This window comes from Panicum virgatum, chromosome 9K (genome assembly GCF_016808335.1).
Source record: "Panicum virgatum strain AP13 chromosome 9K, P.virgatum_v5, whole genome shotgun sequence".
Classification (NCBI taxonomy): domain Eukaryota; kingdom Viridiplantae; phylum Streptophyta; class Magnoliopsida; order Poales; family Poaceae; genus Panicum; species Panicum virgatum.
In genome coordinates, this window is record NC_053144.1 from 13,243,693 (window position 1) to 13,268,428 (window position 24,736).

At 50.6% G+C, this 24,736-nt stretch overlaps 1 protein-coding gene across 1 annotated transcript; it reads left to right on the forward strand.

Annotated features, from left to right (window-relative positions):
* The first annotated feature begins 19,094 nt into the window (after window positions 1-19,094).
* LOC120650165 lies at window positions 19,095-20,978 on the forward strand. The gene is made up of 2 exons (XM_039927187.1): window positions 19,095-19,461; window positions 20,167-20,978. The coding sequence occupies exons 1-2, from the start codon at window positions 19,324-19,326 to the stop codon at window positions 20,710-20,712; spliced, it is 684 nt and encodes a 227-aa protein (XP_039783121.1). The 5' UTR covers window positions 19,095-19,323; the 3' UTR covers window positions 20,713-20,978.
* Window positions 20,979-24,736: the final 3,758 nt, after the last annotated feature.

Here is a 24,736-nt window from a genome sequence, read left to right on the forward strand (position 1 = left end):
GTTAGGTTTTTACTTTTAAATTTCCCCTGGCTATGCTCTTTTCTTTTATAAATGTTGTTAGTTAATTATTTTCATGCATGTGTAACCTCAACAAAACAAGCTCCTGTCTTAATCCTTGCTACTCTGAGCCAGTTTAGTAGTTGTGGTTTTGAAGGAAACACTTCAGGCTAAACTAGGTGGGAAACTAAACTTACCTAGCATCCCCAAGCCGTTTCCTTTATCGCTTGGTTTCCTTGTTGTTCGTTAAAGGATTGCCAGTCATGTCATCTTTTAATCGCGTTGCATTGCATCCTGGCCGCCATGCATTGTTTTAGTTAGTGCATGACATTCTTTTTCATACGTGTAGACGCCACGAACGAAGCCGTCTACGAGCTGGTTGCTGAGCCGGTCCAGGAGCTGCAAGTAGGAGAACAACAGGAGGACGCAGTCGAGCACGCTCCCGAAGAAGTCGCTAACCCCGCTGACCTACAAGGCAAGCCCTGGAGCATAACCCTAATTTAAGTATTCAATGTTTATTTAAGTATTTGTGCATTTAAGTTTTAGGAGTTGTATGAAACCCTAGTATGCATATTTTCGCTAGGTACCTGTGAGTCCATACTAGTGTGCAGGTATCGTTAGCAATGCTTTGCTAAGTAGGATCTCGGTAAAAGTCGAGTGATTACTGTCACTCGCGAGTTTTAGGATCTTGATTCCTTAGCTATAGCTTTGAAATGTGTTGATGAGTAAAGAGAAATGGAGATCGGGCGGAGATGACTTGGATCTGGATATGAAAGGAATGGAAACTAAGCCTCCGCCTGTGTCAATTGAGGACCGTACCGTTGTTGGCTGTGCTGACCAAGTTTGAACAGTACTAACCACATGCCGGAAGTAGGAGGTAGTCGAAACCGGTAAGCTAATTACCTGATTTGCACCGATACTTTGAATCGCGACCCGCTACTCTGGGAGTGGAATGATGGCGGGTGTTGGATAGTATGTCGCCTCCGGTTTCTCCGGGAGTTCGCTGTGAGGGACCCTTCACCCGAGTTTTGGCAGGCGTGATTCAGACGTCGGGGTAAAGAGGGGAACGGTTGACGTGTGTGACCCGACGGGGTTTACGCGTGTCGTGTGAGTTAGGTCCACCTTGCAAGGTTAAATCGGATCGATTCGCCGTCTCTCTCGGTTAAGAGAACCTTGGTCACTTCGTCACATCGTAGTAAATGATGAAATGAGAATAAGTTGAAGACGTTTGAATGGTTTTAATAGAGGTTTAATGTGATCAACCAGGTGTGCTCTAGATGTTCAGGCTAATCTAGTTGTTACTTGTCAAACGAAATGTAGCTAAAATATTGAAAGTAAGGATCCATCATTAGTAGCTTTTCAGCAAAACCAACCCAGAGGCAAAAGCCTGCATGTCTAGGAGTCGGCTAAATATATACCATAGTCGGATAATCCTTGCTGAGTATTAGTATACTCAGAGTTGTTGTTGCTGTAACCCTCCTGAGCATGTTGTATCCCAGCTGACTTTGAGGAGGTCTGTGCGTCCTAGATTGGACAACCGCTTCCTGCGGATTGGACCATCGAGTGGGTCCCGTCTTCTCCGTGAAGTTCGGGCCAGTTGGCAGCACATCGTGGGCAAGATGTGAAGCCCACTTTTATTGTCGTCCGTAGTACTTTATTGTATTTCGAACTCGGTTTTAACTTCCGCTGTGTATTTGAACTCTGTGGTTTGTATTTAAAGCTTTTATTTAAACTTGTGTTGTAAATTAATTTGAGTATCTTTGTATGCTTGTATCACATGTGCTCATCTTCGTGCGAGACTTCAGTGCAAATGTGATCCTGGAGTACAATAGTTTAATCGGGATTTATCCAACGGACTACCGGATTACACCGTTTTAAGTGCGTGGTAACTTGATTATTCATTAAGATGATAGTTAGCGCACTTAAGCCGGTTTAATTTAGGCGGATCCGCTACAGAGGCTGCAACATCCCGAAAATCAACCAAAATAAATCACGCGCTAAAAATATATTTTTTAAAAATTCTTCTCATCGTTGAGCTCAAAATCCTCCTAAAGCCCTGAACCCTAATTCCCGGAATCTTTTCTTTGTCCCGAACACCCGATTTACAACACCCGATTCCATTCGTCGATTCCACCTTTTTTTTCGACCGTACCTCGCTCTCTCTCTTTCCTCGCCGTCGTCCCATCCCGTGCATGCACAACCGCCGACCGCGATTATCGTCGGCCACACGCGCCGCTGCCTCCCCTGGCCCGCGCACCCGGCCGTGCACGCCTCCCCTGGCCCGCGCACCCGGCCGCGCACGCCTCCCTTGGCCCGCGCACCCCGCCATCACCGCCGGCGCGCACTCACTCCCCCTCTCCCTCTTCCCTTTTTCTTTTTCCCCATTTTACTTCCCTTTTTCCCTTTTCTATTTTTGTTCTCTCTTTTTCTCTCTCTTCCATTTTCCTCTTTCCTTTTCTTTTCTTTTCTTTTTCCCCATTTTCTTTTCCTCTTTTCCCTTTTTCTTTTCTCCATTTTTCTTTTTCTCTTTCCCTTCCTCCCTTCTCCTTTCTCCTTCCTCTGCTCCCGAGCGCCGCCCGACCCGGCTCCCCCCTCCTGCTCTGCTCGCTCCCGCGCGCCCACGAACGCCTGCGTGCTCCACCCTCGGCCTCCCCTCCCTGGCCGAGCGACGCACACACTCGCTCCCGCGCGCCCCGAACGCCTGCGCGCTCCACCCCCGGCCTCCCCTCCCTGGCCGAGCGACGCGCCACGCCAAGCCGGCCCGTGCGTGTGCCCGCGCTCGCCGCTCCGCGGCGCACAGAGCCGCACTCGGCCACGGCACCTGCCAGCCCGCACGCACCGCGTTCGGCGCCGCCCGCTCGGCTCGGTGCGCACGCACGCACTGGCACACGCGTGCACGCACACACTCGCCGTGCAGGCTCGTCGCGACGCCCGCCGTTTGCCTGGTGCCGGCGCGCGCCGCCCGCCGTGCCGCTTCCCGCTGCGGCTCGACGCCTCCCGCCCCCGGTCCCGCTCGCCCTGCTCCCGGGCCCGCCCGCGCTCGCCAAGCCACTGCTCCACGTGCCCCCGCCGCGCCGCGCGTCGCCTAGCAACAGCGCCGCCGCAGAGCCGCCGCCGCTTGGTGGTCACATAACTAGTGTTTCTTCTGGAAATGGATGGGTTGACGTGAGTTATTTTGGAAAAGTGTCCGGCAGTTGTGTCGTGTGCTACGGCGGACGAGGAGTCCGGTAGCAGCTTAAAACTTGGATCTTGTGTGGGTCAACACTACATGTTACTCGGTACAAGAAAAACTTACTTTGAAAATCCTTTCTTTCAAATGAACCCCTGCATAAAAATTAGCTTTCCGCAAATTAAACCCTAGCCTTATCCTTGATTTACCCTGTGCATTATATTCTATTTATACCCCTCCGTGGGTGTGGTTAGACTTGCTAAGTATGTTCGTACTCACCCCATTCTTAATTTTTACAGAGGAAGATCCAGACTTCGTTCCCGAAGACGTTGAGTAGAGGTTCTGTCCTGCACCCAACCTTGCATGTGGATATTGTCGCCCGCAGTAAGTTCCGTATGGTGCAAGATTCTGATGACCCCCTCTTCGTAGTTAATATCGTTGTGTGGGTGTTAGTTGTTATCCTCACGATAGTGGTGCTTCACTGCCCACTTCCGCGTAGAGTTGTACGTTGATGTACCATCTGATGTAATAAAAGTGTTATCAGCCTCCTGGGACTGATATTGTATCACTTCTAAGTCTTCTCTTATGAAGAGACGCTTCACCTGCTTACCAAGCATCGCCAAATTAAATAGTTTGAGATCACGAAAGCCCATGCCTCCCCGGCATTTCGGCCGCACAAGCGGATCCCAACTCAACCAGTGGATGTGTCGGTTATCAGCAGAGCTTCCCCACCAATAATTGGAGATAGCTTGTCTCAATTTCTTGCAAATATCAGGTGGCAGCAGGAAGCAGCTCATGGAATACGTCGGTATTGCTTTCGCAACTGACTTGAGGAGGACCTCTCTACCAGCACAGCTCACTTCTCTCCCACTCCAGCTTCCAATCATGCCCTTCACCCTTGTGGGTATGTACTCGAATGTCTCGCTTGATGCCCGTCCGACGGAGGTCGGCAGGCCCAAGTACTTCTCAGCTAGAGCTTCACTATGGATGCCCAGCCTCTCACGAAACTCCATTTTTGAATCATTGGAGCAATTTGAGCTGAAGAAGATTGCAGATTTGTCTCTATTTACCATCTACCCAGACCCTCTGCGATAGATCTCCAGAATCTCCTGCAGCCGATCAGCTCCTCTTTGTGACGCCTCTGAGAAAACAATGCAGTCGTCCGCAAAGAGAAGATGCGAAACCCAGGGCGCATGTACACTCACCCGCACACCCCGGGAGATATGTCGAGGACCAGTCTCCCTGAGGAGGCAAGAGAGACCCTCAAAACAAATCAAGAAGAGGTATGGCGATATCGGGTCCACCTGCCTGATTCCCCGTGTCGGACTGAAACGTTCCGAAAGCACCCCCATTAGTTCTAATACAAAAAGAGACCGAAGTTACACACCTCATCACCGTTGAAACAAAATCGGCGTGGAAACCCAGCTTCAACATCATCCCTTCTAGGTACTCCCACTCAACACGATCATATGCCTTTGCCATATCCAATTTCACAGCACAGGCACTAGTTTTTCCTTTCTTGCGCTTCAGGTAGTGTGTACACTCATAAGCAATGAGGACATTATCAGTGATAAGCCTCCCTGGCACAAAGGCACTCTGCTCTACCGAGATGATTTCATCCAGAAAACCTCGGAGACGATTAGCCAACACCTTTGAACATATTTTATACAAAACATTGCACAGAGAGATTGGTCTAAACTGCTTCATTTCTACCGGGTTCTTGACTTTTGGAATCAGAACTATAGTAGTAAGGTTCAGGTTAGCCAGTAACTCACCTCCATTCAAGAAATTCAGCACTGCCTCACAGACATACAGTCCCACCAAATCCCAGTGCAACTGGAAGAAACTTGCTGTCATGACCCGGTGATTTGTTAGGGCCCATCATAAAAACAACTTTTCTAATTTCCTCTGCTGTGTAGGGCCTCGTCAAAAAAGTATTCATCTCCTCCGTCACCCTATGCCGGACGTGTTGCATGATAGCATCCACCTCCAGCTATTCTTGCGTTGTGAACAAGTCTTTATGGAAGGATGTAGCCACTTCCTCCAGCTCTTCTTGTTTGATTGCAATCGACCCATCATCCCGCTTAAGGGACTTAATTCGATTTCTCTGTCCCCTTTCCCGGGCCTTAGCATGGAAAAGCGCAGAATTGCGATCACCATCCTTTAACCAGTCAACCCGCGAGCGTTGCTTCTCCATGCATTCCACTCGCAAAAGAAGCTCTGAGATGCGTGCCATCGTGCAGCGCTCCCGTGGAGAAGGCCCTGATCCAATGGCTGAGCTTTTTAGGCTTTCCAACTCCCTCCTGCTCTTGGCTAGTTCTTTCCGCACTGAACCAAAGATAGAACTCTCCCATGACAGGAAGGAATCCTGCACCCGCTCAAGCTGGTTGCGCAATTGCCCGAGATTGACAGGATCATCTCCCAGTGTCCAAGCACTCCGAACTGTATCCATATAGGATGGGTCTCGCCTCCGCATGTTCTCATACCTAAAACTGCATTTTCTTTTCTTCCATTGGCGCACTTTCCAGCACTCAAACAACAGCGCACAATGATTAGATTCCGTAGTCTGTAAGTGCGTGACTTTAACATCACGGAACAAGTCCAAGAAATCATGGGTGGCTAAGCCATGGTCCAGCCGGACTTTTACATTGTGAGAACCCTGCTGTCTGTTGTCCTAGGTAAACGGAAGACCGATGAATCCAAGATCCATGAAGCCATAATCGGTTACAGCCCCTCGGAAACCATCCATCTGTCGCTCCTTTCGCACCTGTCCTCCAAACTGTTCTGAAGCATCCAATATCTCATTAAAATCTCCAGCACATAGCCATGGAAGGTTCGACTGATTTTTAAGCAATTTCAAACAGTCCCAACTCCTGAACCGTAACTCCCTCTTCGATTCACCATAAAACCCAGTGAATCTCCATATTTCCTCCTTTGTGTTAGGACGTAGAACAGCCACATCAATATGTAATTTATCATAGCTCTTTAAATTGACCTCTATCTCCTTACTCCAAAGAAGGGCCAGACCTCCACCACGCCCATAGCTCCCCACTCCCACTCCATTGGGAAAACCCAGGGATCTTTTGAGCATGTCAACTCTATCAAAGAAAATTCTTGTTTCATACAAAAACACTATCTTCGGGCGATGTAGCAGACATAGGCTACGAACTTATCGAACTGCCTCGGGTTGCCCAAGTCCCCGGCAGTTCAGACATAAGATTTTCATTGTGCCCGGCGAGGGCTGCCGCTCGCAGCCGCCACCGATCCCGCATCAAGTTGAGTTGCCGATGTCTTCTGCTTCTTGCTCAGTTCAGCAGAGCCATCAGTGTTTCCTTCATGTGAGCCAACAAATTGATTAACACGCGAACTTACCGGACCTTTTGGCACCTCTGTCGGCATGTTATCAGCCGGCAGATTTAGGTCTGGGGTCAGCGAAGAACTAGCCCCGGAGCGCTTCGGCTTCCTCTTCTTAACAATTTTCCGATGATCTCCCTGCACGGCCTGGAAGAGCTGTCGCCCGGCATTACTAGGCGTCACCCTTTTCCCCGGCGGGCCAGCAGATTCCTTTTTCCTTTAAAGGTGAAGTGACTTCATTATCATCCACCGTATCACGCTCTCTCACAGCCGGCGTAGTACCCGACTGTCGTTCATCATCAGATCGCGTCCCCGGTCGGGTAGAAGATGATCGCTCAGCCCGAGTACCCGAGGACGAACCACTCCCAAAGGACTCAGCAGCCGCATCTAAGAAGCTCTGCAATCTCCTCCTCCTGTCTTTGGGGGTGTAAGGATCACCGGGGTGTCTGACCCTAGAGGGGGAGGGAGTGAATAGGGTCGCTAATCGCTTTCTATCCTAGGGCTCAATCTATTTGCATAAGATAAACCTAACACATCCTACACATGCTAGTTATGGCTAAGGTTTATCTATGCTACTCTCTACTTACCCCTAAAAGACTTGCAACCTAGCCAATCCTAATCAAACCAACTAGGAAAGTAAAGGTACACAAGATAGAGTAAATGCGGAAACATAATATGGTAAGTAAAGAGGTAAGTACAAGAGGGATGCAAACTCCTGAGTAGACACGGTCATATAACGTGGTTCGGCACAAACGCCTACGTCCACGGGACACCGAGGCTCTTCCGATCACCGTCTTGCACTACGCCACCAAGGCGATGCCGGCAAGTAAAGGCAAGTCCCCACAAGACACCGAGTCTCGTGCACCACCACCGTCTCTCTCGGTCACCCGGCCGAAATCCACTACAGAGCTTCTCCACCAAGGAGGGGTCTCCTCTTCCCCCGCACAAAGTGTCGTTGCCACTCCACACCAAGTCGGAGGGTCACACAACGGATCACAAGGATTGCTTGCCGCAGCAAGACTTCTCTCAAGCTTGCTCTCTCAAGTACTAAGCCTAAACAAGCACTAAGCACTCTCAGAAGTGTGCTTAAGCCTATATGATGTACAATGAAGTTCTATGGTGGTTGGAGATGATCTTTGGCTCTTGTATACTTCCTTGGTCTCCAGCACTCTCAAATGAGCCGTGGGGTGGCATATATATAGCCCACACACCCCAAACTAGCCGTTGGAAAAAGGCTGATAAAAAGCGCTATCACCGGTTAAACTGATGCTCCGTTTTTGTCATCACCGGTTTAACCGGTGAGTGCATTTTCCAACTATCTGTTATACTTCAACGTCTACCTCAATTGACCGACGTAATCAACCGATGCAGTGTCGGTTTAACCGGTGAGTGTAGTTGCTGAAAAACTAACTCTCTGGACAACTGCACCGACGTTCACCAAGACCCAATCGTCGGTTTAACCGGTGTATAGAATTTCCTCTATCTTCATCTATCAATGCACCAACGTATGCAATTTCTTTAGCGTCGGTTCAACCGGTGTAAAACCCTAGCCTGGTGTACTCCAAGTCAATGCATCGACGAGTGTAAAACACCCAACGCCGGTTAATCTGGTGCCAAACCCTAGCCCGCAGGCCTTCTCTGTGATTGCACCGGTGAGTTCATTTTGCCCTACGTCGGTTTAACCCGTAGGGGCGGCCCTTCGGGCCTAGCTACGCCTATCTTCTCTTTGTCATCACTTGAACCTAAAAGCTTGGGAATGTTCATCTTAACAATCATATTAGTCCAAGTGTTGTGTGTGTCATCAATCGCTAAAATATTATATTGAAATATGGCATGAGAGGCCATTTTCGCTACAGGGGGCTCGCAGAGGAATTTCCCTATCATAGGGCAAACGTCCCTGTGCGTTCCTAGCTGCAGGACTCCCACACTCAAGCCTTGAATGGCCCAGCAAGCCACACGAGAAGCAGAGAAAGGGGAGTTTCTCATATTGGGCATCAAACCATTCCGGATCCCCATCCCTTGTCATCCTTAGCAGCACCCCTCGCTTGATCGGTTTGTTAATCTCGATAGCCACTCGTGCCCGTAGAAAGGCGCCACTCGCCTTGCCATCCTCATCAACATCCATTTGTTTAACCTCCCCCAGTAGCCCCATTGCACGGCTACCTCTATGGTGATTCATCCATCCAAGTGGAAGATTAAGAATCCTCACCCAAATATCCATGCGATCGAAGCAAATTTCGGAAGGTTTCAACCTCTCGTCATAATCCTTCGAAATTACAGCGTGCTTGCCTGCAATCCATGGCGACCCAGCAAGCACCCGATCCATATCTAGTTTGTCTCCAAATTCTGCAACAAATAAATTGTCGCCTTTCTCACCAATCGACCGGATCTTCAAACCGACAGGGTTACCCCATGCCGGCTTCATGGCCGCACGAATTGTGTTGGCATGCAGGGTCGAGGGAGACACGATCTTCCATAGTGGTGCCCATTCACATCCAGCGGCCTCCCCTATGCCTTCATCATCACTGAAATCCGCAACATCCCCTTCCTCCGTCGTCAGGTTCAATTTCTGGAGCAATTCAGCGACATTAGTTCTAGGGTTGGCCTGCTTCTGCCGAGCGCGGTCCTCGCCGCCTCCACCAGATCCTCCTCCGACCTCCATGACGGTGCACCGGAGAGGAAAAAGAGAGTGCCGGATCGTAGAGACACCACCGCACCAGATCGATCCCAAAGTCTAGACCTAAGCGGCGCTAGAACCCAGGAAAAAGGGTTGCAGAAAAAGGGGTGGTCGTAGGCGCCGGAATGGCTAACCTACGATATGCGGGTGGCCGCCGCCGGCTGGGTGCCGGTAGGCGGGGCGTGGACGTCGGGGGTCGTGGGTGACCGCCGACGGAGTAGACCTTGCCGCCGGCGAGGCAGCTAGGTCGAGGATGGGATCGCGATCGCCTTCTCAGTCGCCCAACCGCCTGATCCGAGAAAACCGGTCATCAGGAAAACGCTTAGCGCAGCCCACAGTAGAACTAGTTAAGAGCAGTGTTAACTGCTGCACAGCGCCACAGCCCACAGCCCTCTATGGGCAGTGCATTATTAATCAACGTATCCAGCAACACATGATTCTCTGACGAGTTTGGTCGTAGCTTCTTTTGAGGTCAAAGCCGGGTACTCTTTCCCATTATCTAAAAAAATAATTCTCTGACGAGTCTTCTCATCACCTTCAAGGATGAAAACGGACGGAACTGGCGGAAAAAAAACCTTCAAGTGTGCTATCCGTGGTAGTACTACCATTTTCTAACTGAATTGGTACGCTGCCCGTGGTAGTACTAGTAAGCGTGCTACCAAATTACCGCAGTACAGTATCGTCGTCCGTCGCGGCGCCATTGACGACGTCGGTTAATAATAATTGGTACGCCAAAGACAGTTACTCTGTTCGGCAACTCCAGCAGCCTCCAGTCCAATGGTGTTTTCCTCTCACACCGCTCCAGCATCAATTTCCAACCACTAGCCAGCCAATAGTATTTTTCTCTCACACCACTCCAGCCACTGACGAACAGAGTGAGTGTGCCCCGCTCTTCACGATCACACCTTCTATGCTCAGCCTACAGCGATCGAGCGCCAGTTACTTTGCTCAGTTTGGCCGTGGTTTCAACTGGAGGCATGCGGTGAGATTTGCACTTGCCTTCTGTAAAACTCGACGAACCTAGGCCTTGTTCACTGTAGCCAATCATGATGAAACTAAGCTCATTAGATTCGTCTCGAAAAATTACACCCATTTCTAAAAAAGTTTTGCAAATAAACTTCGTTTAGTACTTCATGCATGCATTCGTCTTTTTTTGAAAAAGTTTTGATGCATTCATCCAAACATGGCCAAAAGGGGGGACCGGGGTAGAAGGCAGAAGGCTACTGCTCCGACGTCTGCATCTTTTATTAATAAGTGGGAAAAGGCTGACCTGCAATTTTCACGATCTTTTTGTGAACACTCTAGGGGCCCGTTCGGCTGAGCTAAAAAGACGGCGCTGGGCTGGGAATGGAACGCTGGGCAGCCGGTGGTTCGGCAGATCATGTGCAGCCGCTCTCCTTCGGTCAATTTCTTCAGCTCCATCCAGCACGAACAATAAATTCCAACTTTTATTGTGCATTCCGGCCATCAGCCCAGACCAGCCAGCGATTTTTATCTCAACCGAACGGGGCCCTAGCCATCCGCGTCTGCAAGCATTCAAGAAACTGTAGGACGACGCAGCAAAGCCTCAAGCCTGTGTACACATTTTATGCTCCAGCCAAGCCAGGCCATTTTCAATGCGTTGCCCGTGTCCTCCTGGAGAAAGGACGAAAGCTACGCTGTTGGGGGCCATCAGTATCCTGCGCGGTTCGGAAATCAAAACGAGATGAGACTGTCCGCGCGCATTGAAGCCGGCGAGCTAAGGGGTTGTTTGGTCAGGGATTTTTTTTAAGTTCCTGGAATTTTTTAGTATTTAGAAGTATTAAATAAGTGTTAATTATAAAACTAACTGTAGAATCCTGGGACTAAACTGCGAGACGAATCTATGATTAGCGAATGGTTACTGTAGCATCAATGTAGCGAATTATGAATTAATTAGGCTCATTAGGTTTGTCTCGCGAAAAAGCACTCAGCTGTTAAAAAACATTTATAAACAAATTTTATTTAATACTATGAAATAGTAAGATTTCTTTTGATGTGATAGGGACTTCAGAAAAAAATTTGGTTTCAAACAAAGCCTAAGTCATGTCTTAAACGCCGCGCAATCAATGAGCCGTGTCTTTAGACCCTGTTTGGTTCACGAGACTTGGGGCTAAATAATCAAACATGAGGAACTTTTAGAGGTAAAAGGAGGTTAGAGGCTAAAGAATGAAAAGTCCCTCTTGAGAAGTTTTTTTTTGAGACTTTTAACCTACAATTCCACCCTGGCTGTGTTTAGTTCTCAAAAACTTCCCCCCAAACTCCAAACTTTCCATCACATCTCCATCACATCAAAACATTAAATATAGCAAATGACTCATGCATGGAGTACTAAATGTAGTTAAATAAAAAAACTAATTATATAGTTTTGATGTACGTTGCGAGACGAATCTTTTGAGGCTAGTTAGGTCATGTTAGGACAATATTTGCCACAAACAAACGAAACGTGCTACAGTGCGCTACAGTGACTGCTGTGACTTTTCGCATCCACTTTTTACACTCTTTTTACGGAACTAAACACACCCCCTACCCCATGGACCCCCCTCCTCTATCTCCATCATAGCTGGCTACATGCATGCAGAATAGGGGTAGTAGAGTATTTTGTTCACTTCATTTAATGTCCTTTAATCTCTCTAGTCCATGAAACCAAACAGGTAGGGACTAAATATTTTAGGCCAGAGACTAAATGTAGCCTAGAGACTTTTTTTAACCAAACAGGATCTTAATCCTTCGCTATGGTCGCGGGAATTAATGAGCTAGTAGCTTCAATGCGACCGGGCGGGGGCACACGGCACCCACATCCATCCTTTTTCCGTTCCATTCTCCCCATCCGGACGGATGAGGGATGGATTGCTGCACAACTGAATTGTTCACAACCCAAACCATTCCATCTTCTGGCCGTTCGGTTGGCGGAACAGCATGGCGCGCGCGCCACGTGCTACACGTGACGATGAGACAGCGACGGCGGCGCGGCAAGAAGAGGACACGTAACGCCGCCGCCACATGTACGCGTCCACCTCCGCGCCAGCACCGCCGCCACTTGGATCGGAGCCGGAGCTACCGAGCCAGCGGCTTGCATGCCCGCAGCTCCTGTTCTGTCCCGGCGGCCGGGCTTGAGCGGACGATGCGGAACGCGAGGACGGCGCCCTGGCTGCATGCCCGACGTGTACAGCGGCGTCGAACGCCCGCCGGCCGGACAAGACAGGGGTGAACCGTGAATGGAAGGTGCCGTTTGCGTTTGGTACGTACGTGCGTGCAAGGACGTGTTTTCGTTCGGCGCACGGACACGAACGTACGTACGCGCGCCGCGGAGGGGCCACGGGTACCCTGTAGCTGTAGGCCTCGACAGCGGTATCCGGCCGGCCGATCGGGGCGGCGGGTACCACGGCCCCCGGCTTCAAGACGCGTGCCGTGGCAGCCAGTGATCGAGCCATGGATGTTTCCTCAGTTCTCAGGTGCGATCGCCACGCATCGACACTGCAGCAGCGGTTGCTCGAGCGCTCGTCCTCAGTTTCAGGCTTCAACGCCCACTAGTAGTAGTAGGAGTACGTTGCCGCGACAAGGCGTTATTATCACTTCATCAGTTTTCAGTCATCAGAAACATGCGCACCTGTCGAAGTGTCCGTCGGCGAGTGTTGAGCCAAGCCCGGGGGCCAGAGCACTTGATGACGATCCTCCTGATGGGATGCTCGTTCTGCACCGTTTCCGTTTTTCAAATCGAGGTTGCTGCTGCTTCACATCATGTTTCGTACTAGTGCTGCAGGAGTACCAGGAAATGCACTGTGCCCTCATTAGTGTATTCACACGGAAGCGAAAACGATCGGGAGAGAAACCAAATTAAAGCCCTACTAGTTCGCGCATTCATTCGACCCAAGCCGTGTGTTTAATGGGGCGCCTTGAAGCCCTGTCATGGTCGCGGGAATAAATGAGGAGCTAGGGTCTTGAATTGTGCTACGAAGAGAATCTTATATGCATGAGCCACTAAATGAAGTTTATTTGTAAAAAATTTTCACGGATGTGTGTAATTTTTCACGACGAATCTAACGATAGTAATTAATCAACGATTTGCTACAGTAATACTACAGTAACCATCCTCTAATTATGCGTCAAAGGTTTCATTAGATTCGTCTCGCGAAGTAGCGCAGGATTGTGAAATTAGTTTTGCAAACTGCATTCATTTAATATAGTAATTATCGGTCAAAATTCCCTAGCACAACTTGTGCTAGGGAACCAAACAGGGCCTAGATGAGTCCCAAAATTTTTCCTACAGTATCCGTCACATCGAATCTTTCGACACATGTATGAAGCATTAAATGTAGTTAAAAAATAATTAATTACACAGTTTAACTGATTAGCACGAGATGAATCTTTTTAACCTAATTAATCTATGATTAGATATTATTTGTCAAATAACAACGAAACGTGGTACAATAATTTTTCGCCAACTTTTCGCGAACTAAACGGGGCCTCACTCCGAGGAGTCAAGAACTGCTGCGATTTGCTCCTCCGGTGGCACCGTTGGGCGTGCTGCAGCTGCTGCTGCGTCCCGCGGCCAAAAAGCCCAAAAGCGCCAGCCGCCTTCACTTCACGCAGGCGCGACGACAGGGCAGGGCACGATCGGCCATGGATCACTCCCTCTGCTGCTGCTGGTGCTGGCCGTTGGCACGAGCGAGTCGTGAGTTTCATGCCCCCGGCCTTGAATGTCCTCCTGATGGACGCATGGAGCGCATTCAAGCGGCGGGGGCTCTGCTCTGAATCTGATCGACAATACTGTACTAGTGGCTTTGCACTGTTGGTCTGTTACTGCACAGCAGCCCTGATCGCCCCAATCACACGGCCAGGTTTTCCTTTCAACTAGTATCCCCGTGGTCTAACCGTCCATCATCACCCGCGACGCATTGATGCGGTACAATACAGGGGGTTATTGCTGTTGCCGTGCGGCGTGCTGCTGCCAGTAGGCTAGGCCGTGCGAGCTTGGGGTATCTGTACTTGCGATCCCGTCCATAAAGCTGTGGATACTACATTAGTATTACGGTACCCACTGCGTGTATCGATTGATCGGCGCGCGCTTGATGTGTGCTGCGGTACGTGGGAGAGTACAACCTCGGCCGGGCCAGGGCACGGGAGCATGCGTAAAGACAGTAGTATTGTGTACTGTATGCTTGTGCCCAGCACACACCTCACCACGCAGTAACCGCCGGCGCCGTAGTGGTTACTGTACGGTGAGCAGATCATGAGCCTGTCATCGTTTTCGTTGGGAAAGGAAAATCGGAATCAGAAGTAGTACCGCCGGGCAAGGCCGCCGTGCGTGCTCGAACGGGTCGGGGCGCAGGCCGGCCGACTAGTTAACAGCCATGTCCATCGACCGGCCCCCGGGCCGTAACTTCGGACGGGCGAGTACGTGTCCGTTCCCCTTTCGCGGCGGCGACGCTGGGCCACGCTGCCGGTAGTAGTAGTACCCGGGCTGGACAGCGGCGTCCGGGCCGTCCGGGGAGCCACTGGCGCAAGCCGTTCGCCCGGACGGACCCCCTAGCTCGGTGCGCGGTGGCGCGGCCAGCAGCGGAGGAAGTACCACGGGTGCGGCCGTGCGGGGGGCCGGGGCGGTTGCTGCGCGCGCCCGCCCCCTCCACGTTTCGACCCGGCACCGCACCGCGCGCTAGTGCTGGCGGTGGATCGTTCTCCGAGCACTATAGCACAGCACGTGTGGGCGTTACGTGAACTGGACGCCGGATGCGGCCCGGCGAGGCGGCGACGAGGAGAAGGGGAATCCGGCCGCTGGTAGGCCGGCGATGGAACGCCCGAGCAGCAGCAACTACCAGTCGTCCCCGGCGCTCACGAAGCAACGCCCGAGCAGCAGCAACTTGCACAGCTCGCCCGCGTCGGCCGCCAAAACTGGAGCCTGCTCTCTCTCTCTCTCTCTCTCAAACCAAATTTGGCACGCTCAGGCCCGCCCTGCAGTTGCATGCGCGCGCATGTTTGCGAGAGGATTGTTGCTCCAAAAAATTTTGTTGCTCGAAAAGAAAGGATTGCGTGAGGATTTCCTTTTGCGGAGACGCGAGCGCCACCCCGTGGACCCAGGCACCCACCCAGCGCCACCCCGTTGATCTGCGAGGCCGGTCTGACCCGCCCCCCGGGCCGCATTAACGCCGCTGCTGGCTGGCTGCGCCGGTTTTAATTCAATCCTCCTTGGCCGCGCTCCCCTCTGCCCGGCCTCCGTCTCCGTCCCCATGACGAGGGTGAGGTCCGGCCTCCGCCACCGCCCGTGACCCTCTGACCTGCACCACCGCCGCCTGCCACGTACCGGCACGCGCCTTTATGAGTTCGCCACCGCGCCCTGCGCGGGCGGGGGGCGCCGCCGTCTCGAGCTCCCCTGCTGCCACGCTCGGCCCGGCCGGGGAGAGGCTTCCTTCAATTCAATGTCGACACGACGTCGAGCCCGCCCCCCCTGCTGTTTGATCGATCACGCTGGGGTTACAATTGATCTTGCCCTTTCTCTTTTCTCATTGTATAGAAAAATTCTTTTTCTCAATTTCAATATATATATAAAAAAGTGCTCTAGCAGATTAATTTTCCCCCTTTTCTATATGGAAAAAGAGATGCGATGTCTTCCCTTTTTATTGGAGATTGGAGAGAAAATATTGGAGACTGAGAAAAAATAAAGAGAAAAAAGAGATGAAAAATTAATCTGCTAGAGTAGTTTTTTCAACATTAATCCCCTATATTGAGAAAAAGTGAAAAGAAAAAAAAGGAGAAGATCAATCTGTTGGAATTGCTCTCACACGGTCGGGTTTGAATTGGGTTTTTATTTTAGTTCTTTTTTTCCCGTGAAGGAGCAGGGAAAGGCAGTTGAACGACTGTTTCCTGGCGCGTATTTAGAGCTGGTCGCGACTTACGCACACAGCGGATCAATCACGTCAACTTTCGAAATTGATTTCGAGAAATCGTAGCGCGCTGTTAGTATCGCGTCACGTCAGATCATGATGAACTAGGGATGCAAATTAATTAGGTATATTTTGGACCATTGGGTACATCTAAAAAATTAATAAAATAAACTAAAATAGTATTCTACACATTAAAATAATTTGAAAGAATAAATTAACTAGAGTGAGATACCATCGTAATTAATTAGAGATCCGAAAACTATCATTACGCACCCACTTGCATCATGGTGATGAACGCATAGCGCGATGGGTTCTTGCTCCTTTTCATCGAACCTGAACCGGCGGTCAGCCACGGATGCTACTGGAAACTATCGAACCTAGTCGGTACCCTCACGAGAAAAGAAATTGAGTCGGGTGTGCGGGGATGCCAATCAATCCACGCACTCTTATAAGCCGCTGCTAGCATGGGCGGAGCTAGGGGTATGCCCCTGTATTCCTTGGCATACCCAAGATTTGGGAGAAAATACTAATAAGTATACACATTTAAAGTATCTCTAAGAGTCTTTCTAAATTACACTCTCTAAATTATTATTTGGATAGTCTTCTGCACAAAAATCGTATTCTATATGTTTTCACTCTCTAAAAGTTTTCTATATCTTGTGTACACTCTAGAAAGTTATTTCCATTATCTATCTTTGACTAGCGAGAAACGCGGAATGGAGGATGGCTACATTTGGATAACCACTTAGAGAAGCTGTTGGATGATATTTTTTCCATCAAAATCTCTATTCCTAGCTACGAAGAAAGATATAGAGAGTCTTGCTCTGCGTGTCGCGCCCGCCCCTGATGGCCTGACCTCCGTATCCCGTCCATTTAGCGTTCAGTGAGACGGTAGCTCCCCGCTCAGGTGCTCCTCACCCCACTCTGTCAACCTGACAGCATCGTGACCTCAGGTCCTTACCCCCCATCAGCTATCACTCATGAATCATATCCTCTCCTCCTAACGTGAGTTGCGAAGGACGGAAGGTGCCGACCACCGGCCCGTTGGGGCACTGGGCACTGTCGGCCTTGCAGTGGCGGCCAAGACACCAGCAAGCGGCGCACCTTCTGTGACCCTTCTTCGACCGGTGGCCCTACTCGGACCACTATTTTATAATATTATTTAATTATTCATGTTTACAACTTATATTTGGATCACTATTGCAAATTTGTTATTATTATTATTATAATTTTTTGTCCATTATATTTCGTATTTGATTTTGATTTTTTTTTACATATGGCATACCCAGTCATAAATTTCTGGCTCCGCCACCTGCTAGTTAGCAATCATATATAGCCAGCATCCGAGCTCTATGAATACAATTGCACAGCGGGACATGAAAGTGTTTGTATGCATTCACTATACTCAATTGAGTACGATGAAACCAAACAGAATGATTTTTCTCCAAACAATTCTCTCGTAAATAAAACAATCTAAGATGCTTGTCATTTGCACATAATAAAGGAGTAATAGGAGTACGGTATGATATTAAGATTGATTGCATGCAGTGAGACAGATTATCATAAAAGAACCTCTCGCTTTCATTCATCCTCCTGTGCTAGAATGATTGAATGAATAATCCTCTGGTTATCTCAGCCGTGTTTAGTTGGCTCCCGTAAAGTTTTTGAAAGGGCATCTTTCTACATTTGAAGTACTAAATATAGACTAATCACAAAAATAATTACAGAACTCGTCCTGTAAATCATGAGACGAAGATAATGGGCCTAATTAATCCATCATTAGAGATTGTCTACTGTAGCAATTTATCGTCTAATTACAACCTAATTAGGTTCATTAGATTCGTCTCGCGTTTTACAGGCAGCAGTCGCAATGCATTTTTTATTTCATCTAAATTTAAGTCTCCATACAGATGTCGAATTTTTTTTTGAAATTTTGATTTTTTGGAAGTAAACACGGCGCGGGTCTCTATAGTTTACCGATCCCAAAGAAGATCTCGGGGCGTGGGTCCCGCGTGATCCCCACGCAACCCGCGGCCGCGCATGGAGCCGTGGCGCTGTACGACCAGTTCGCTCCGGCTCCTCCTCCGTTTCGCTACGCGTACGCGAGAGGCGAGGCGACCCCACGGCCGACGACCCACGAGCAGCGGTACGCAACAGCAGCAGCAGCGACCAGCGAGTGGTGGCGTAGGCAGGTCTAGCCCTGGGCATCCTGCGGGCCGGGTCGGGTTCGGATCGGGCCAAAAAAAGCCTGGTGTTTTTTCTAGCGGCCCGTGCCCAACCCGACCCGGTGGCCGGGCCGTAAAATTGAGCCCGCACCCGACCCGACAGCCAGTCGGGTCGGGTCGGGTTCGGGTCGGGTAAGGTCGGGCCTATGTAAAATATCGGGTTCCTTCGGGTTTTTCGGGTTTCGGGTCAAAATTTTTAGCCCGTGCCCGGCCCGTCAGTCATACCGGGTCAAAAAATTTGACCCGAGCCTGCCCATCAAACTCTTCGGGTCGGGTCGGGTCGAGCTATTTTCGGGCGGGTTGGGTCGGGTCCGTCGGGTCGGGCAGCCCATGCCCAGGTCTAGGCAGGTCCATCCCCGGCCCCGTTTGGATGCGCAGCACAAAACGTGCTAAGAAAAAGAATCTTCAATGCATAAGTCACTAAATGAAATTTATTTATAAATTTTTTTCATGAATATGTGTAATTTTTTGCGACGTATCTAATAATAATAATTAATTTATGATTGACTACAGTAATGCTACAGTTCTATTCTCTAATCGGACGATCAAATACCTCATTAGATTTGTCTCGCGAAGTAGCGTAGGAGTCATGGAATTAGTTTTGTAAAATACTTTTTATTTAGTACCTCTAATTATTGATCAAAATGAGCTACAGTATTTTGTGCTACGGAACCAAACGGCCCCATCACACAGCGGGCGCCATCTGCCATCAATGCGGCCTACCCCGCTCGCATTCATTGCGCATCTTGTCCTCATGCCTTGCCTTTCCAACACTTCATTAATGGCGCGCCCATACGTGACCCGACCCGACCCTTTATCATTCCCTTCCTTTCCCTCCCCTGCTCACCGCCACACCCTCCCTAGTCTCCTGCTGTTGGGTTGCTCGCCTCCGTGGTGAGGGTGCTCGGCAACAGCTGCTGCTGTCTGCAAGGCGTGATCGGTCGAGAGGCCCCTGCCGTTGCCCCCGCTGCATGCTGCTGCGGTAGGAAGCAGGGAGAAGAGATGGCGGCCGAGGCGGTGGGGTTCATGTCGCGGGGAGCCAGCGGCGGCAGGGCCGCGGGGCTCGTCACCAGGGACTTCCTCGGCGGGTGCGCGGCCGCCGACGACGCCAGGGACGCCGCCGCCAGGCATGACGCCGTGGTAAGCCCCCACCCCCACGGCTCCGTGTTCCAACAACTCCTCTCGCTGCTCCAACCTCCCCTGCTCTTTCTCCCTCCCTGCCGTGCTCCTTCCGTTTGCCTGGATGATTATGAGAGGAGCGAGCAAGAAAATTTTGAGCGAAGGAGGAAGCTGATCGGCTCCGCCGCTCTGGGTTTCTTGCGTGCTTCCTACCGCCTACCGGCACAAATTATGATCATCATTTTCGCTACTTTTGGCTCATATTTCCCAATCAGAAGAGGGTAACGTGGAAAAGTCTACCCCCAAGACTTTCAACACGCCTACCATCGGTATTAAGTTCCAATTTTTTTTTGAGGGGATTAAGTTTCAAGTTTGATTTTAAAACTCGCTTGTTCTACAACTGAGTGTTACATGAAACAGTTGCTCCACCTGGGTCCGAAAAAATTCCCACTAGATTCTGCCCAATAACAAATGCAGACTACTGACATGAAACGAGAAGAATTCACAGTATGTGTTTCCCGAAACACATGTGCTACTCACAATAAAAAACAAGAATATGCACTTGCACATGTTGCCCTTCTACGTTCATTAGGTAGAGTAAGTACTAGCATCAGTAGCGGCATTAGCTTAAGCATTCTGTGGAATTACTATTTTATTCGTACTACACCGTTGAGAAACAATGGCGAACGTGCAGCTAAAGCTAATCCCTTGTCTCCCCCCGTGCAGCCCGGGGAGGTGTCCCTGCAGAAGCACGCATGCCCGGCGGCGCCGAGGGACCTCAACCTGTTGTTCCCGGTGGCCTCCGCCGCCACCGCCGCAGCGACCAAGCCCTGCGCCGTGCCGGCGGCGCCCGCGCCCGCGCCGGCGGCCTCGTCCTCGGCCTGCACCGGCGCCACCGCGACGTACCACAGCGTGTGCACGATCGAGAAGGTGAAGACGGCGCTGGAGCGGTTCGAGCGCGGGAAGCAGGGCCAGCACCCGCAGCACAGCGGCGCCGGCGCGTCCCCGTCGTCGTCGTCCGTGACCACGTCCTCCGTGAAGCGCCGCGGCGGCGGCGTGGAGCAGGGCGACGGGTGCGACTCCCCCTCGGGCGGCGGCGGCGGCGGAGGGGGGATGGTGGCCGCGGCGTGCCCCAGGTGCTTCCTGTACGTGCTCATCTCCCGGAGCGACCCGCGGTGCCCCCGGTGCGAGTCCCACGTGCCGGCTCCCCCGGCGCCCGCCGCGAGCAAGAAGCCCCGGATCGACCTCAACGTCGGCTTCCTCGGCACCTAGCCGAGTCCTGGATCGAAGCGTCGGGTCGGTCGCCATCGCCAGCCCGCGTCGTAAAGTTAGGCAAGGTTGCGGGGTACAGGGGAGGCGCCTCTTTTTTGACTCCGATTCCGTTTCTTCTCCCGGAAATGCATCTGCTCGCACTCCGGGAAATGCATCTGCTAGGAGAGTTATGGCCGGCGATAGAACACGCATGAATGGTGATACTGCTGAAACTACTCCTTCCTGTAGAAGCAATCAATCCTACCACAATCGATCTGTTCCTGCAAGTTTGAAACGGTTGCCGTGGCCGTCCACGGGCGACGCATTGATTGCGCAGACGTCGGTCGGTCAGTCGGTCGCGGCAGCGGGCGCAATGATGACGGCCTCGGCTCCCGACCTCGCGTCTCCTGGCGCCGTTTAAAGCCGGACAGGGAGTTGACCCCGGGGCCGCCATGATGGCGCTGGCGCCCGCCATCATCGCCGCCGTAGGACAGCGGAGCGCGATCGCCTACTCCTCAGAGTGTCCGACCGACCAGCGAGCTGCGTTAATGGCCGTGGCCACGGTCTAAGCCGCTGGCCCGCGTGCCCCGCTCGCGGAAAGAGAGGCTTGCCCCCGCGCCAGCCTCGCCGCAGGCCCGCGGCGCGCGCGGTGGTGTTTCATGGCGCCGCGCAGAGGTCCGGCGCGCGCAGGCCGCCGCAGGCTGCACGCGTGAGCGAGTAGTGGGTAGTGTTACGGCAACAGGGCCCGGCAGAGGCAGGCATTACCGTTTGCTGCTCACGCCGTACGGGCACCCCCGGCAGGCGGCCGTGCCGTACGCCTCCGTGCCGACCAGCAATGTATCTGCGCCGTCCTGAGAAGGGAGGAGGTCGCGTCGTGTCGCTCCAGGTGCGTGGCAACTTGTCGACCCGATTGGCAGCTCGTTGGCGGCCCAAATTGCGAACTTGTCGACGCGCGGGCCACGGAGCCTAGCAAAAAGGTCCTGCACACTGTCTACCGTTAGGCCCACGCTCCCCGCCTCATCGGATTTCCCCCAAAGCTCCCCCTTATAGGGGAGTTGAAACTCATACAGGATACAGGGTGAGTTCCAACTCCCTCTATATCTCTAATCACACTGTTTCTTTGCGATATTAATCTTGTTTGAGTCCTGTAACATGATGATAATGCGTATTATGACAGTACAAATACTGTATGATTTTTTTAAAATTAAAAAACGATAAATAAATAGTTAGTTAATGAGTGATAGTATACAGAGGGAATAGATATGGGGGAAATGGTTGGAGAGAATGAGTTATAGGGGGAGGAATCTTTCGGAGGAAGGTAGTAAATAATACGTTTGGGGGAGTTGGATGGGGGGAATGGTTGGAGATAGCCTTAGGCCCACGCTCCCCCCCCCCCCCCCCCCCGCGAGGGCCAGGCAGTCGTCCTAAAGATCTATAACTAAAAGCCAAGGAGGATGTAAATAGTACAAATATTTCCCGATTGTATTTGAATTTGATCCGGTTTGGAAGAGTTTTTATCCGTCCGTATTTGATTCCGAGTATTCAATATCCATAACCGATCCGTATCGGAATGCTAAAAAATTACATTTTTATGATATCGATATCCAGTATAATTTTATCCGACAAAAACTAACACTGTCCGTATCCGACTCCGTATTCGAATACAAATATGAAAACAAATACGATATCAGTGATATCCGTCCGTATCCGATCTGTTTTCATCCCAAGCACTAGTCTCAATATCTACGGCCAGGCAGTCGTCCCGCTTCAAGTGCCATGCAACCAGTGGTGGAGCGAGGAATTGTCGGTTGATCTGTTTTCAATCAGTTTAGACTAAGATGGGAAGCTAAGAGCAGGTGAATTTGTTTAACACAAGCAATATATGTATCATATATATACTTCATTGTTTTGCCCAAATTGTTGGGTATTCCCGTGCATATCCATGCACCTAGGGGCAGAGCTAGACCAAAACTTTGGGGGCGCACACCTTTAAGGCATGTTTCAAAGAACTCTCGGACCGGCTCTTTGCTACAGTAGTGGAGAAACCAATGTGGAAGTAAAATGAATGGCTTAACCAACTCCTAGTTTGTTTTCTCGTCTATTTGCGAATTGGCTCCTAATTTGTAATTTGCGAAGTGATAAAATTGTTTACTGAATTAAAAATAATTAAAAATATTTATCAATGTATTCTTGTGAGGTTTGAAGAATAGAAGGCTAAAATTACAAATATAAAAGTTGGTTTGGGTTGTCAAAATAACTCATTGGATCCTAAAGTCCTCAGGGGTGCTGCGTAGTGGACTACATGATGGCGCCCAAACGCTGGGCTTACGTTGAGAAATGAGAATGAGGAATCATCATGGTTTTGGAGATGTGGGCTGCGAAAAGAGAAGTTGTTGTTTCCTCAACGTCAATCTCGAGGATTTGTCGGCTCAGTCTTCGAAGATGTTCATAGGAGTAGAGTTTACGTACGTGTGTTCATAGGGGTGTGAGTGTGCGTGCGTTGTGAGTGTCTGAGTTGTACTGTGTAATCTTAAAAAAAAAAGAAAATTAAGGAAAGAGAAGTTGGATTTTGTGAGGAATGTGAATACTCTATCCTGCCACCGGTCTGACCGGTCTAACCAACCGGTCTGACCGGTCCAGCGTACTGGTCTGACCGGTTCCGCGGGTATAAATACCCCTTCACTTGTGTTAGGTTAATTGCGGCTTTTGTAATATGTTCGTGGACTCCTCTGTTCTCCAGGCCACCGCCCCTGCGTTCCTCTTCCTCTGTTCTTCTCTTTAGAGTAGATTTGGTTGATGGATTTGAGAGACCTTGTGTAGATTTGATTGGGAAAGGAGGCCCTAACCTCCTCGTGCCCTCTGGGCTTTTGAATCAATCCAATTCCCTAGTTTTTGTGCCCTTGTGTGATGGATTTCGATTTCGTTTTTGGTGCACATGATTGCTAGGATTCTACGAGCTTTTTGTTGTGATTCTCGTGCTTCTGATCCTGTCCCAAACCCTCTGGAATCTCGAGCTCTTTTGAATTGGATTTCTTGAGTTTTTGAGAATACCCCAATTCTTCTTGATCTCCCCTCGAATTCTCTAGATTCTTTGATCTTCAGGACGAGATCTCTTGGGGATATGTTCACGGGGTAGGGGCGAAGCAATCCCCCAAGTTTCATCGATTTTCGTGGTCGTTTGGTCGAGATTCACCATTTGAATCAAAGCTTTTCGGGGGTTTTCTGGGTGCCACCGGTCAGACCGGTAGGCAAGACCGGCCAGACCGGTCTGCTCGCTTTCGGACAGACTCGACCGGTCAGACCGGTCCAGTGCACCGGTCAGACCGGTCCAGGCAGATCAGTTCTGCAGTTTTTCCGGTTCGCTTCCGATTTGCTTCGTGGTTTCGCACGCTCGTTCCAAACTTTGGCTAGAAGCCTAGAACGCTTGAGGGCTTGGGTGATTTTCTGGATATAGGCCGACAGTTTGAATTTCGGAAGAAATTTTGATCGGCTCCCATTCACCCTCCTCTGGTCGCCGGATTCGGTCCCTCAATTTAAGATCAGGTCTCTGTCGACTCGATCGTGCGCAAAAGCAAGACCCGCGCCGACGGCTTTCGAGACCGGACGGCGCTCCCATTTCTACGCAGCAGGCTATTACCACTATTCGCCCGTGGATAGTAGCTTGTGAAGATGCACCAGCAGTAGCGCTCGGTTCAGATGATGCGCCACCGCCGGTTTGTTCGCGTAGCAACTAGCAAGTGCTTGAAGAAGGCTCTCTAATTGTTGTTGCCCCCGGGTCAATGATGTCTTCATCGGGTGAATCCGGGCAGGATCCACTCTGCCTTCCATCTTTCGTCAGAGATGGCATGTTGCTGAGCTATGAAAAAGAAAGTGTACTTCAGCTAGATTTTTTTTTCCATGTTAACTTGAATGCCTGCCTAGATAAATCGTTGGACAAGAGGCCAGGGGGAGATATGTTGGCACAACCATTGTGCTTTGATGATCGATTTGTCTTCATTTATGGACTTGCTGTTCCCTTTTCCACGCAAAGTTAGACTGCGGCCGG